At 36.0% G+C, this 13,539-nt stretch overlaps 3 protein-coding genes across 3 annotated transcripts in view; all 3 read right to left on the minus strand.

The window, feature by feature from the left end:
* Window positions 1-13,539, minus strand: part of LOC126763632 (uncharacterized) — a 191,733-nt gene that overhangs the window by 58,568 nt on the left and 119,626 nt on the right. Inside the window, 1 exon segment of the mRNA XM_050481337.1 lies at window positions 3,070-4,393. Within this exon segment, the coding sequence (XP_050337294.1) occupies window positions 3,070-4,393 (1,324 nt within the window).
* LOC126763649 (uncharacterized) lies at window positions 5,535-6,632 on the minus strand. Its single transcript, XM_050481361.1, has one exon. It carries the CDS (start codon window positions 6,532-6,534, stop codon window positions 5,536-5,538), a length of 999 nt encoding a protein of 332 aa, XP_050337318.1. The 5' UTR covers window positions 6,535-6,632; the 3' UTR covers window position 5,535.
* Window positions 12,420-13,518, minus strand: LOC126763651 (uncharacterized). Its single transcript, XM_050481363.1, has 2 exons — window positions 13,087-13,518; window positions 12,420-13,024 (listed from the first exon to the last, which is right to left on the minus strand). The coding sequence occupies exons 1-2, from the start codon at window positions 13,421-13,423 to the stop codon at window positions 12,420-12,422; spliced, it is 942 nt and encodes a 313-aa protein (XP_050337320.1). The 5' UTR covers window positions 13,424-13,518.

Genomic DNA, 13,539 nt, shown 5'->3' on the forward strand with positions numbered 1-13,539 from the left:
TTTTGAAAAAGCACACACATACACATATGCAAGCACACATGTAAATATTTGCTTGCCTCCTCAAACACAGATGGGCTAATGAAACTATCCTTACTCTCTGTGTGTGTGTGTTTATTTGCCTTTTTGTCACCGCAAATCATAATTTCTCTGATTCGCTTTTATTCGGCGACGCATGTGTGTGTGTGTGTGTGTGTGCGGGCGCTATAATTACGTGCAGTTATCACACTAACAATTTTAAGCGCATTGAGTATGCTTTAGATAGTTTGAGGAAAAGTTTTAAATGCTATTTAAAAGCCAAATGCAGTTGTGGTACGTGACTACAACTGTTATACATATGTACATATGTATGTATATGTAAGTATGTAATTATGAATGTGGAATTGTATGTGAGTGTGTGTTTGTTTTGAGTTGTGGTATCAGTATGTACATTAAAAATATGGTGGCAGGTTTATATGGATTCACACATTCTTCAACTTTTGCATCAAATGTGGTCAGATAACAGCAGGAATGTTAACTCCCAGTTGGTTTATGAGGGATGTTTTAACTTTTCTTCAACATATAGTGCTAAGATACATCAGATTATTACATAGCTTATGCTGAAAAGCCCGTATTCTGAAAAATTTTCGTTTTAGAGGTAAACCCGACCTTCTATGACACTCGTCAGGCGCAGTACTTGCTTCAAATTGTGTGCTTCCAATGGAATTGGAATTAGAACTGGAAAATATTCCAATGTGTATCAGAAAAGATGTTCCGAATCATTAGAAGTACAGTGAAATTCCCCATTACGAACAGTGCTGATAGCTGGACATCTCCCATAACCAGACACCTATTATAACAGGCCACATCCATAACTAGGCGCCTCTAATAACCGGACACCTCCCATAACCGGCCACATTGCATAAATACAACTTTTCATTAAAAATTTCATACAAAACCGAGTTCTATAAGCGAACATGATAACGTTCCAATGAGCGGACACGCACACTTCATTCAAATTATCCCTGATAAACGGACATGATTTCTTTAAATATGTAATATGTAAAGAAAAATTTGTATAATAGTTCCCGCTTTTTTGAATTCTTATTAATTTTTTTTTGTTTCGAAACAGTTTTTTTAAAAACAAAACGTAAAATGATCACAGCAAACAAATTGATTTGCGCTGAAGCCGCTGGTTCGTGGTGACTCAAAGGAAACTAAAGGGATGATTGCCCTTCATTTACTCCTGGCTGACATTGGCTCGCAATAGAAAAATAGGTCTGAGTTGAAGCTTCCAACTCTAAGAATTCTTTTTGGACAGTCTATTTTTCTACGTCCTTTTATATAAACAACTCCTTTAACCGGACAAAAACACAGCATGTGTCCGGTTATGAGGAATTTCACTGTATACCAAATGTACTGTGAAAAGACTACCTTATCGATACTGCCAGTAGAATATTTCTGCGAGATAAAGCGGTGATTAAGGGCTGTGCAAGCATAATTCACTGCAAGAGATTGATGGGAATTCCATCTAGTTCTATTAAATAACTCCCTGAACATGCTCGTTAGTAAGGGTTAAGAAAAGTAGAAAAGTTTACTATAAAATCAGTATCAGATTTAAAGAAATAACGGTGAAATTCAATAACTCGAATAGTTAGAGTTCATGGATTTTGGTATATGAAAAATATGCCTGCAAAGTAAGACCAAACTAAAGTCATTGTGAACATCTTATTCAACAGATTAGCCCCCAATTATTGATAACTACTCAAGGTGATTCCAGACCGGCAATAAAAGAGCTGATTTTAAATTAGTATTTTCAAAAACATGAAAATTATATGTTTTAAGAGTTCCACTTATGGTTTTATGGCATGATATAGTATTTCATGTGATCAAAATTGACCCGGACTGGCAATAATTTTACTGTTTAATCGTTTAACTGTTTTTCCTAGAGTACTTTATCACCAACACATTTTTATGGTATGATATAGAATTTCGTCTGATCAAAATTAACCCGGACTGGTAATTAAAAAATTGTGCGGGCAATTTAATCGTTTAACTGTTTTCCTAGACTACTTTATCACCAACACAATACTTTGTGTGTCACATAGCATTCTGTGAAGTTCAAGAAGTCATCGCATTCAGCGAAGGTCATTAAGTCAGCGGAGCCTTATACCTCTCTTAATGACGATCACATTGAAAAATTTAAAGAAATAGTGGTAAAATTAGTAATGTTGGCAACAAAGAGATAGCAGCGGATCTCAGCATCTCTTATGGATTGATACAACACATTTTGGTTAGTGTTTTAGGCATGGATCATGTCAATACTAGACTCACACCAAAATAATTGATTCTTTTCTTTAAACGACGTCGAGTAGAGGTTGACGACTCTACATTCAGCAAACGCTTCATTACTGGTTACGAGACATAGGTCTGTGAATATGACGTCGAAACTGTCCAACAATCTCGTGAATGAGGCTCCAAAAATCACCCGAAACTTAAAAAACCACATCAGGTTCAGTCAAAAATGAAGGTAATACTCAGCATTTTCTTTGATTAATATGGAGTGGTTCACGCAATATTGGCTGAGCAGCTTTTTTTGGAGGCCATAATAAGAATTTCTATTAAAATACTTGAAAATGTAGTTTGTTTTGTGAATACGGGTCAAATTTGATGGGAAATTGAGATTTGCAAGTGGCTTACTTTTTGGGTAAAAATCAGTCCACCGCAAAAGATGTGATAAGATGTTCAAGGATCCGGTCTACGGGAATCATTAATATTACTCTTAGAGTAATAATTAACTTTTTTAAGTACTCAGCATTACCTATTCTCTCCCTAAAATATTTTCTTTATCGAGTTTCTAAACATATGTACATATATTGGCCTACCCGAATCTTTGAGTGCTTAAAGGATAAATATAAATATTAAAAATATATAAAAAATATTAATTTTGGAATAAAGACTGTCGAGCATTAACTTACCCTAAACAATATTTAGTATTCACTAAACTAAATTCACTAATTATATCTAAGATTTCTTAAATTTAACTTATAACAAGTCGCACGCAACATTCTCATACTAAGTAAATGCACTCACCTTGAGCTCAACAATTGTTCCGCCTCGTCGGCGGTCATAGCATCGGGCAGACTGTCTTCGCGCGGTATGACCACCTGCGTCGCCGCCACTGTTGTTATAATTAGTTTCTCATCTTCCTCCTCTTCGGCTACGGTGGCTAGTGGCGCCTCGCTTACATCCAAATGCACATCATCGTCATCATCGTCCGCCTCGATTGCGCGCATCAAATCATCCTCATCCTCGCCAGCGCTACTGTCCGCATATTCCAGGTCTTGCATGTCCAAAGCATTGCACTGCTCGTCACTAGCTGACGCTAGCATAGTTGTATTTAGCGCACTAAGCGGTGGCGGGCGCTCTGGCAATGCCGGCAGTTCAGAACTATCGAATTCCTCCTGCGTATCGAGTGAAGCGATGGGTGCGATGCCCTTATTTTGGCCCACTGCCGCCACAGCAATGGACGAAATCGAACGTGTGTTGCTGGTCGAGTTCGTGTTTGCTGTGCCGCTACAACTGCCACCGCTGCCGCTACCGATCGATGTGGGTGACATGGGCGGTGTGGACTTGACGCTCACATCGGAGCTGCGTCGACGTATGGGCGAGACAACGCCCACAGGTGGTGAGGCGGTGATTGCGGTTTTCACCGGTGAACCACTGCTGCCAATGGATTTCGTTGGCGAATGCAATATACCGCTAACACGTTCACGTTCGCGTTGCTCTTTAGCCAGCTTACCGCCGGGATAGTAGAGCTCAACGGCTGTTGTTACTTCCGTTTTAATCGTTGCATACACGGTGGTGGTCTCCTGTGCAAATCCATTAGCATGGAATTTCTTATGCATTTCAGTCACTTTGGCGGTGTCGTAGAGTTCCGACTCGCCAAAAACTTCACGCGCTTCACTACCGTCCGGATTGAGACGATAACCCACATCCACGTAATTTAAACTGGGCTTCTCTGCCTCTTCGACGGTTGGCTTACGGCTGCGGTCACATTCATCCACATCGGCACACACGCCAGTGACGCTACGGCCATTGACCGACTCGAAATCATAGGCAGGCTTCAGTTTGGCTTTGATCTCCGGTGAGGGTTCATTGAAACCGCCCTCATCCAAGCTGGCGCTGGTTGAGATGATGCTGCTTGGTCGTGAACCCAAACCAGCGGCTGGTAATTGCACAGAAATGCTTGATGAGATGCGTTTCGATGAAGCCGACGAGGCGGCTAATGATGTACGTTGTGGTGACATATTGTTGGAATGATTTTGTGCTTGAGATTGAGTTTGAATTTGTTGTTGTTGTTGATTTGGATGCATGACATCGGTGACGTCTTGGCGTTCGTTTTTGTTGGAGCGTCCTGCAAGGAAGAGAAATAGAAATTGATATTAGCAGTGGGTCGATTAGTGAGATTATAGGGTTTTGTTGATATTTTCATTATATGCAGTCTTCGTCCGTAGTCGTTAAGGATCGGCGATAAAGAACTGTTAATTCAGTTATATTTTAAGTCGATCAGGGGTTAGTCCGGTCCACACATTTTTAGTACCAAGTACCAGTCCGCATGAGCAGGTTGGAGCGAACTTCAAGGGCTCCCCATGGTACCAGAATTAAGTATCCGATCGGAACTCGTAACCGAACTTATACTACCAGTTGAGCTTCCATACTGCTCTGGACTGGTAACCAGGGGTTAAACCAAATACGCATATTGCACGCACACACCATTCACACAAGAAGCTAAAACCCTAATTCTCAGTTAAACGCCTTCGCCGCCTAAACGATTCACACACAAACGATCCTAACTGTCATGCGGCATTCAGACTTGTGGAGATCATACCGCTAAAATCTATACATCCATCAGTCCAGCTAACCCCCATATCACCTAGATCCCTAATGTCCAAGTACAACGGGCATTCTGCAATTATAGCACCCAGTCCTCGACCAGCGCCTCACAAAAACACCCCGACCTATCACATAGGTGCCTCTGATGTAAAAATGGTGTTAGAGGCCAGTGCAGTGTATGCAGAAAACCAGGACTCAGACAGACTCTGAAGTCCGTCCCTCCCTCTCCACATCATCATCGGAAATCCAATCATTCCGCAGCAAGGACATACACAAGACCCTTCTTAACCAGATTATCGAGACAATCGAGTCTGAACTCACTGTAATTATGAGAACTCTGACCTCATCCTTCAGACCGTCCACTGACTCGTAAGTCATAGAGCAGTCTTTATGGCTATATGTACGATGTAAAATATAGTTTTGACCGACACATTAAAATATTTGTCGCCGAATGGACTTGGGATCAAAAAAATTGTTGAGTTCTTCGGCGTCCTAGAATATTCACTCAACTGTTCGGCATGTATATTGTACTCTTTTTACGTATATTTTGTTTTTTTTTTATTCACAAACTCAAACTGTGTCGTACAGATCGGAAGAATATAACGCAAATCAAAAATATAGTTAGCACGAAGCATGGACCAAGATTCACACAAATCCCCGCCACTAATGCATATTGTATGTCGGCCTCATATTCACTTCGGGCTGCAAGCAACAGTCGTTCAGCAACTTCACGAGATCATTTTGCAAATTCAGCAAAAAATACGACCGTAGCGACTGCTCTGCCTTCAGCTTGGCTATCTTCTCCGCCACCTGGGGAAATTGCAGTTTGAAGTTTTTATAGCGCGCCAGCTCATACTCCAGATAATCATTCGTGCCCGGCGACTGCTCGCCACGCAATTCGGATGCGATGGCGTCCAGTAATGACGTTATTTGGCTGCGCACAAATTCATGATCGAGTTCCATGTTCTCACCGCAAGTTGTACAGTTACTCGCCGCAACAAAAGCGCCACCAACACATTTCTCATCCGCTTTGTGGCCATAAAAAGCCGCCGATGTTGTTGCGGCAGCAGCATCCGCACAGTTCGGCAACACATCGTGTGCATGGTATTGATTGTGTTCGACTGTTGCGCGCAGCTGGCTGTCCAAGCAAGTGGGCACATTCACATACTGCATCATATAGCCGCAAATCTGATCGAACGTCGAGGTTGCGCCCATGCCGCTGCAATCTTTCTTCTGCTCGTTTTGGTCACAACACACATAATCACATTCACAGGGCCGACCGCCGCCTCCTTTGGGGTTGAGACAAGCCTTTTGTGAGGCCGACATGCCGGGCTTTGGTCGTGGACAGACTGCTTGGCGTGGCTTATCCTGCGCTTGAAAGTCGCTTTTGTCGAGCACGCCGTCCGGACTGGGCATTGCAGTGAAGGGTCCAGTAAGTTTACCGTAGTTCAGACATGCGACTAGATGACTCATATAAACATTGCGCAGTCGCATATCTTCGATCGTCTCGAAGCCAAACATAGACAATTTGTTTAGCCAAGCGCTTGCTAATTTGTATTCTTGCGAGCGGCAGTCGAACACTTCTTCGGGCTTCTTAACGATATCTTGAAAGAATATAAAATTTTCCGCTAACTGATAGCCGATATTATCTTCTGAGTCCATGCTCTACGCAGAATTTTGATAGTAAAAATTTTGGTATAGCAACTTGATTTAAAATCGTTGATTAGAATCGATTATTTTGTTCGTAATTTCAAACTGACAGCGAGTGACGTAGTCGTTTGACAAGTTTCGGTTTTTCAATTGCAATGGAAAAACACAAAAAAAGTATGATTTGTTTTTTTTTTTTATTGAAGAAACAAAATATATTTTCTTTTGAGCACGACATCCGAAAAAAATTATGGGGAAAAGTGTATTCGAAGAGTACAGAGTTGCTTGTGATTTTTATTTCTTTTCACAAACCAGTTTTAAAAATGTAAAGAGTGAATGTTTGAGAGATGAACTCGTTTTATTTGTGATTTCTTTATTTATGAGTAAAAAAAATAAAATTAGAAATAAATGATTAAATTTCGCAAACTTTGATAAAAAATATTTTGGTGAAGGAAAAAGCTTTTAGCAATAAATATGTAAATGATTCAGTAAGAAATTCAAAAATTCTTAGAGATAAGAGATTTCAATGATTGCTAATAAATTTTTCGGAATTCTTTAATAAGTCATATGCCATATTTAAACTGCCTTTATTTTAAATATAATATTATCAATATTTCATTAACAGTTCATTTAAAGCATATTTACAGAGGAAAAACAAGGAATACCCGATAGGAAATGTCAACCCAGGTAAGATTATGAAATTACTTCGATTAATTTAATACCTTTTGAAATAAAATAATACTAAAAATAAAACTCTACAATTTTTCAAAAGTTCTACAAAATGTAAAAAAATCGAAAAAGTTTTCAAAAATTCTATAAATTTACAACAATTCCACAAAATTTAAAAAAATCTACAATATTTAAAAAAGTCCGCAATATTTCAAAAATTGTAAAAATAAAACACCTACAAAATTTCCAAAAATTCCACCGAAATTTAAAAAAAATTCTATAAATTTTCAAAACAAATTTAAAAAATTCTACAATATTCCAAAAATTCAACAAATTCAACAAATTTTCAAAATTCTTAACTTTTCAAAAAAAATCTAAAATACCCTTTGAAATCAAACAATATTTTAAAAAAAACTCTACACTTTTACAAAAATTCTACAAAACTTAAGAAATCTAAAAAAATTTCCAAATTTAAAAATTCTATAAATCTTCCACAATTCTACAAAATTTAAAAAAAAAAATCTACAAAATTTAAAAAAAAAATCTACAAAATTTAAAAAAAAATCTACAAAATTTAAAAAAAAATCTACAAAATTTAAAAAAAAATCTCCAATATTTAAAACATTCCGTAATATTTCAAAATTTCTAAAAATTAAAAAACCTACAAACTTTCCAAAAATTCTACAAAATTTAAAAAAAATTCTATAAATTAAAAAAAAATCATAAATTTAAAAAAATTCTACAATATTCCAAAAATTCAACAAATTTTCAAAATAAACTTAACTTTTCAAAAAAAAATCTAAAATACCCTTTGAAATCAAACAATATTTAAAAAAGCTCTACACTTTTTCAAAAATTCTACAAAGCTTAAAAAATCTAAAAAAAATTTTAAAATTCTTCCACAATTCCACAAAATTTAAAAATAATCTACAATATTTAAACAATTCTGTAATATTTCAAAAATTCTACAAATTAAAAAACCTACGAACTTTCCAAAAATTCTACAAAATTTCGAAAAAATTCTATAAATTTTCAAAAAAAATCCAAAAATTTTAAAAAATTCTATAATACTCCAAAAATTCAACAAATTTTCAAAATAATCTTAAAACTGTTCAAAAATTCTACAATTTCAAAAAAAAAAAAAATCTAAAATACCTTTTGAAATCAAATATTATGCGAAACAAGAATAAGCAAACCGGTTACAGGCTTCTGAAACGTAGCCCTATCGGTTTATATTTATGTGAACAGATATGGAATTCCTGTGTGTTCTTCAAATATGTCAAATAGTTTGTTATGACTATACCCTTAACATAAAAAAAAAATACAGTAGGCCTTTTCAAATTGCCAAAAAAAGGCTTCGCTGTCACACCTGTCTCCTTAAAAGCTGTATTTATGGATATTGCCAATTAAATTTCCTACTGGGTACTTCATACAAACACGTGTATATGAACAGCGCAGCTAAACGACACACATTTTATAACTAATTGCGACATTCCGAATTAATTTTATAATTTATTATAGTTTCATGCAAGAGCAAAAATTAATATTGCGTATTAACAGGTTTGGAATTCAAATAAAATCCGTGTGTTGTGCATAGTTCTGAAATATTTCGAAACTATAAATAAATATGTGCACTTGTGTGGAACTAAAATTCGCTAGTATTTCGGCTGTTGCTAAATTTAAAGCGCAAAGAATGCGCTGTTCATGGTAGAAAGTTCACAGCATCGTTTCGTGGCGAATAGCAACAAAAGAAAGCAGTGAAAGTTTCCAAGGAAAGTATTCGAATATTTTCTATGCGCGAAATTTCGCACAACACGCGCACGCAAACTGGAAAGAAAAATGTTTTCAAGTGATTTTAGAATTGTCGCCAAGCGCGAAGATACCACGTTGGCGCACGAGTGAGCGTAAAAGCGGAGAGCAGCGCGAATACATATGGTACTTATGTATGTATCTAACATCAACAATGTTGCAATGTGAAGAAGCACGCATTAAAAGCATTTATTTATAACAGAGAATTTGCTGCAGACGACTATGAGTCTGATATACAAATTTTTATAGATATAGTTAAATATGTACATACATACATATGTATGTATACATGTTCAGACAAACCTTCAGTACTTCTAGGAACAGAGGGAAATTAAAACATTAGTGGGTTCAAAGTAATTTAGGTATTAAAAAACTCTATAATATTACTAAAATAAAACAAAATTTAAAATTTTTCAAAAATTCTACAAATTTTTAAAAATATATTCTGGAAATAAAAAAAATCAACAAGGTTTCCAAAAATACTACAAAATTTAAAAAATTTTAAAATATCTCAAAAATTCCAAAAATTAAAAAAAGAAACAAAAAAGTTTTCCAAAAAAATCTACCAAATTTCAAAAAAAAACATCTAAAAATTTTGAAAAAGTTTATGATTTTTTAAAAATTCTACAATGTCCCATTTTCAAAACAATTTTACAAACTTTCATTTTATTCAAAAACAATTCTAAAAATTTTCCAAAAATTCTACAATATTCAAAAAACAAGCTTCCAAATATTCTACGAAGTTTTCCAAAATTTTCTACAATATTCAAAAATTTCAATTTTTCAAAAAAAAGCCAACAAATTTTAAAAATTCTACAATTTTAAAAACCAAAATCTAAAAATTTTCAAAAAATTTACAAATTTCAAAAATTCAACAATTTTCAAAAAAGGCCAACAAATTTTAAAAATTTACAATTTTCAAAAAATTTAAAATTCTAAAAATTCAACAAAAAAAAAAAAAAATTTAAAAAATTTCAATATTTAAAAAAAGTTCTAAAAATTTTCAAAAAAACAAATTCCAAAATTTCAAAAATTCCAAAAACAATTAAAAAAACAATGTTTCAAAAGTTCTATAAATTTTTAAAATATATTCTACAAATAAAAAAAACTTTTAAGCTAAAATTTAAAATTTTTAAAAATTCGAATATATGGATTTAAAAAAATCTACAAAATTTTCAAAAAAAAAAAAAATCAACAAGTTGAAAAAAAAACTACAAATTTAATAAATAACCTACAATTTTTCCAAAAATATCTACAAAATTACAAAGAACTCTTAAAATGTTCAAAAAAAAATTCCATAAATTTTCAAAAATTCTACAATATTCCGAAATTTTTACAGACTTTCAAAAATTCTACAAGCTTTCAAAAAATTCTGCAAATTTAAAAAAAAAAGTCATTATCAAAAAAAAACTTTATTTTCAAATTTCTACGAGAAAATTTTTTTAAGTTTTAAATACATCATAAGAATGATAGCATCATCTGTATTAAATATTGAAATCGGTTCGTGAGTAAGCTAAAACCAATGTGGATGTTTAAGCGTTAGTTTGCGCCTAAAATCAGGACCGTTTTCAAGCAGGTTTCACGATAACTTTTCCAACCAAAATTATTCGATGCAAATTGCACGACTTTTTCTAAATTTGATTTTTCCAAAATATATTTTTCTTATACTTTACAATATAACAAATAACTACAAAATCACATTTTGTCATACAAACCTCGGCAAGTGTTGCAAAAGTTCTTCAAACTCAGGCACATGTTGAACACACTGTAGCGGAAGCCTCTCTTTCGATCGGCTTTTGTGGTGTTTTCAATTGGCGTTTCTTCCTTTTTAAGTTGGATCACTTTGTAGATTATGCAAATTTTTCTGTCATCACATTTCATGCTTCGTGTTCACTTTATTTTTGTTATACTTATTTCAATTTATTTGTGTAGAAAAAATATTTCGTCTTTTGTTTTCGAAGTTTAATTTAGATGCATTAAAAGACATCAATAAAATATTTCACTGTAATGTTTAAAATCATAAGAATCACAGATAGAAACACCGATTAAATTCGAAGCCCTTTTTACTGTGCTACAAAAACTTTGTTAAGGAAGAAAGGTGTCGGAAAGTAATACTGACATCGGAGAATGAGCAACGCAAAATAGTGAAACCATTTTTCAACGTCTTATACCAAGAAAAATTACGTTCAAAATCATTAAATTAGAATTAGAGTATGTTTCTTTTGATAGTTCACAAACTTTGGTGTTTCAAGGAAGCACTAAAGATTAACGAGTTAGTTCGACGAATAAAAACTATACCAGAAAGTCAGCATCCAATTTGACAGAAAGAAATTTAATAAACAAAAACATCTTTACAGGGAATACAATTGACAACTATATGAATAAATCCGGTTCAAAATGTTTTGGTATATTAAAGATATCGCCAAGAACAAGCGATTTCACTTCTAATGGCTGCCAGACCGCGAAGGCATCGAGGGTAACGATATAGTATATGATATTGCCAAGAGTGATATACCGTGAAGTTCAAAACGCGGTAGAACGATCTTCCGGGGTGCAAAACCGCAGAAGTCATGTGTACGGCGATTAATTAATAATACGCGAAGTTCCTACAGTCAGTCAACAGAAGTGACTGTAGAAAAATAGTGGGAACGCCACTGGTCACACTCTGGAGGCAGTGCTAGGCAGCACCTCTCGTAGAAATCATCCCTGCAGTCAACTGCTTGTAACTTAACCGCTTCCTAAGGGCATCAAGAGGTCTTTCCTCAACTACGCCGACGACATAAAACAATACGCCGACCTGATTTTGGACGTAAAAAAACTTCAGACATGCATTGAAAGCCATTCATTCACAGTGGAGCCATAAACATTTTCACCCACTTCCTCTCTGTTAATTGCGTACTTGGAGTCAATCCACCACCAATGGTCTAATACCGTCGAAAAAGAACGTTGCCGAGGCCTATCGTTGGATGACCCCGATGACAACTTATCTGAACCTTCCCATACTAGACCAGACATCCTTTGCAACAATAACAACATGACACCTTAAGGACTACGTGTTGGCACTCCATCTGGTACAGCTAAAGTCCAAAAATGGCTTTGCGTGGCTCATTGGCCCATTAGACTATCATAAACCAAGTTTTTTAGTGTTCAAACAAAATCTGCGAAAAGTTAACCCATTTCAGCAACAAAAAATAGTTGAAGAATGCTGGCGAGTTGTCAGCCCTTGTCCGGATATAAACTCGGTCCACACCGACTACGTGGAACCGACTGTCGTGAGTTCTCTTCGTGAAAACCGGGCTTGTTTTAGACACTAAAGTTAGATTTCAACGACAAATCAAACATTTTTGTACACGATCACCACTTTATTTAGAAAACACAACAACAAAAACAATTTTCATCAGGAAGTTACCACACACACACACTCAAAGCGGTTCATTGATTAACTTGATCAAATCATCTTGCAAACTCAAGAGCAAGAACGAGCGCAATGCCGACTGCGATTTCAATTTGTTTAGAACGCGAGCGATATGCGAGAAATTCATTATGAAACTCTTATAACGCAATAGCTCACTTTCCAAATACTTATTGCAACCGCTGCCGACATAGCCGCTCAGCTCTGCCTCAATCGCCTTCAACAGTACGATGACATCCCGACGAAACGTGTCCTTCATATTCGCAAATGCATCGTACTCCTGGCAACAGTCACATGGCATACTACACTCCGATGAGAGTGTATTGTAGGCGCTCGGTGTTATAATCTCACGCACCATATAATTGCTGAAGACATTGCCCGAAGAGCGCCGCTTTATGCCATTCGCACTCGGTTCACATTGTATGTCCGTGCTGAAGCGTACCTCGGGTGTGCTGCAACGCATAATTTCACGATGTACACTGCTCTCCACGCTGCTGCCAGCGGCCACACTGTTGCCGACATTGTCACTGCTGTAACAGCTGCCCAATTGTTGTTCACAATTGTCTGAGAAACGTTTTGATTTGGGATCCTCACACCCCTTATAAGTGGTCCGGGCTGCAGACGGAATTGTTTTATGAATTCTCGCAGTAATTTTTACGAAATAAATTACAAATCACCTGGACACACTACCGGGCAGGAGAGCGGTTGCTTTTTGACTGCATTAAAATTCACCATTTGTAGACGACCGTCGCGCGGTTGATCTGAAAAGGGTCCCTTCAATACGCCCTCAATGAGGCAACAGCACAGATAGCTCATGTAGATGTTGCGCAAACGTCGCTCATCCAAATCGGCGCAATCGTAACGACACAACTTGTCCAGCCACAGTTGCGCCAGGCAACTTTCGTCGGAGTTTGGCGTGAAGACCTGATTTGGATCGCGACATAGGTCGAGAAATAGCAGAAAATCTTTTGTGAGTAAGTAATCGAAATCTATGCCGCTGTTATTGTACGACATTTTATTGAATTCTTCTTTTTTCTCTAATAACCGTCACTTAAAATTTAGAAATGCACAAAATAAGTATTTCGGCCGAGATTTCACAACGATTTTGTCAAAATTATAAACAAATTTTG

Source organism: Bactrocera neohumeralis, chromosome 6 (genome assembly GCF_024586455.1).
Source record: "Bactrocera neohumeralis isolate Rockhampton chromosome 6, APGP_CSIRO_Bneo_wtdbg2-racon-allhic-juicebox.fasta_v2, whole genome shotgun sequence".
NCBI classification, from domain to species: domain Eukaryota; kingdom Metazoa; phylum Arthropoda; class Insecta; order Diptera; family Tephritidae; genus Bactrocera; species Bactrocera neohumeralis.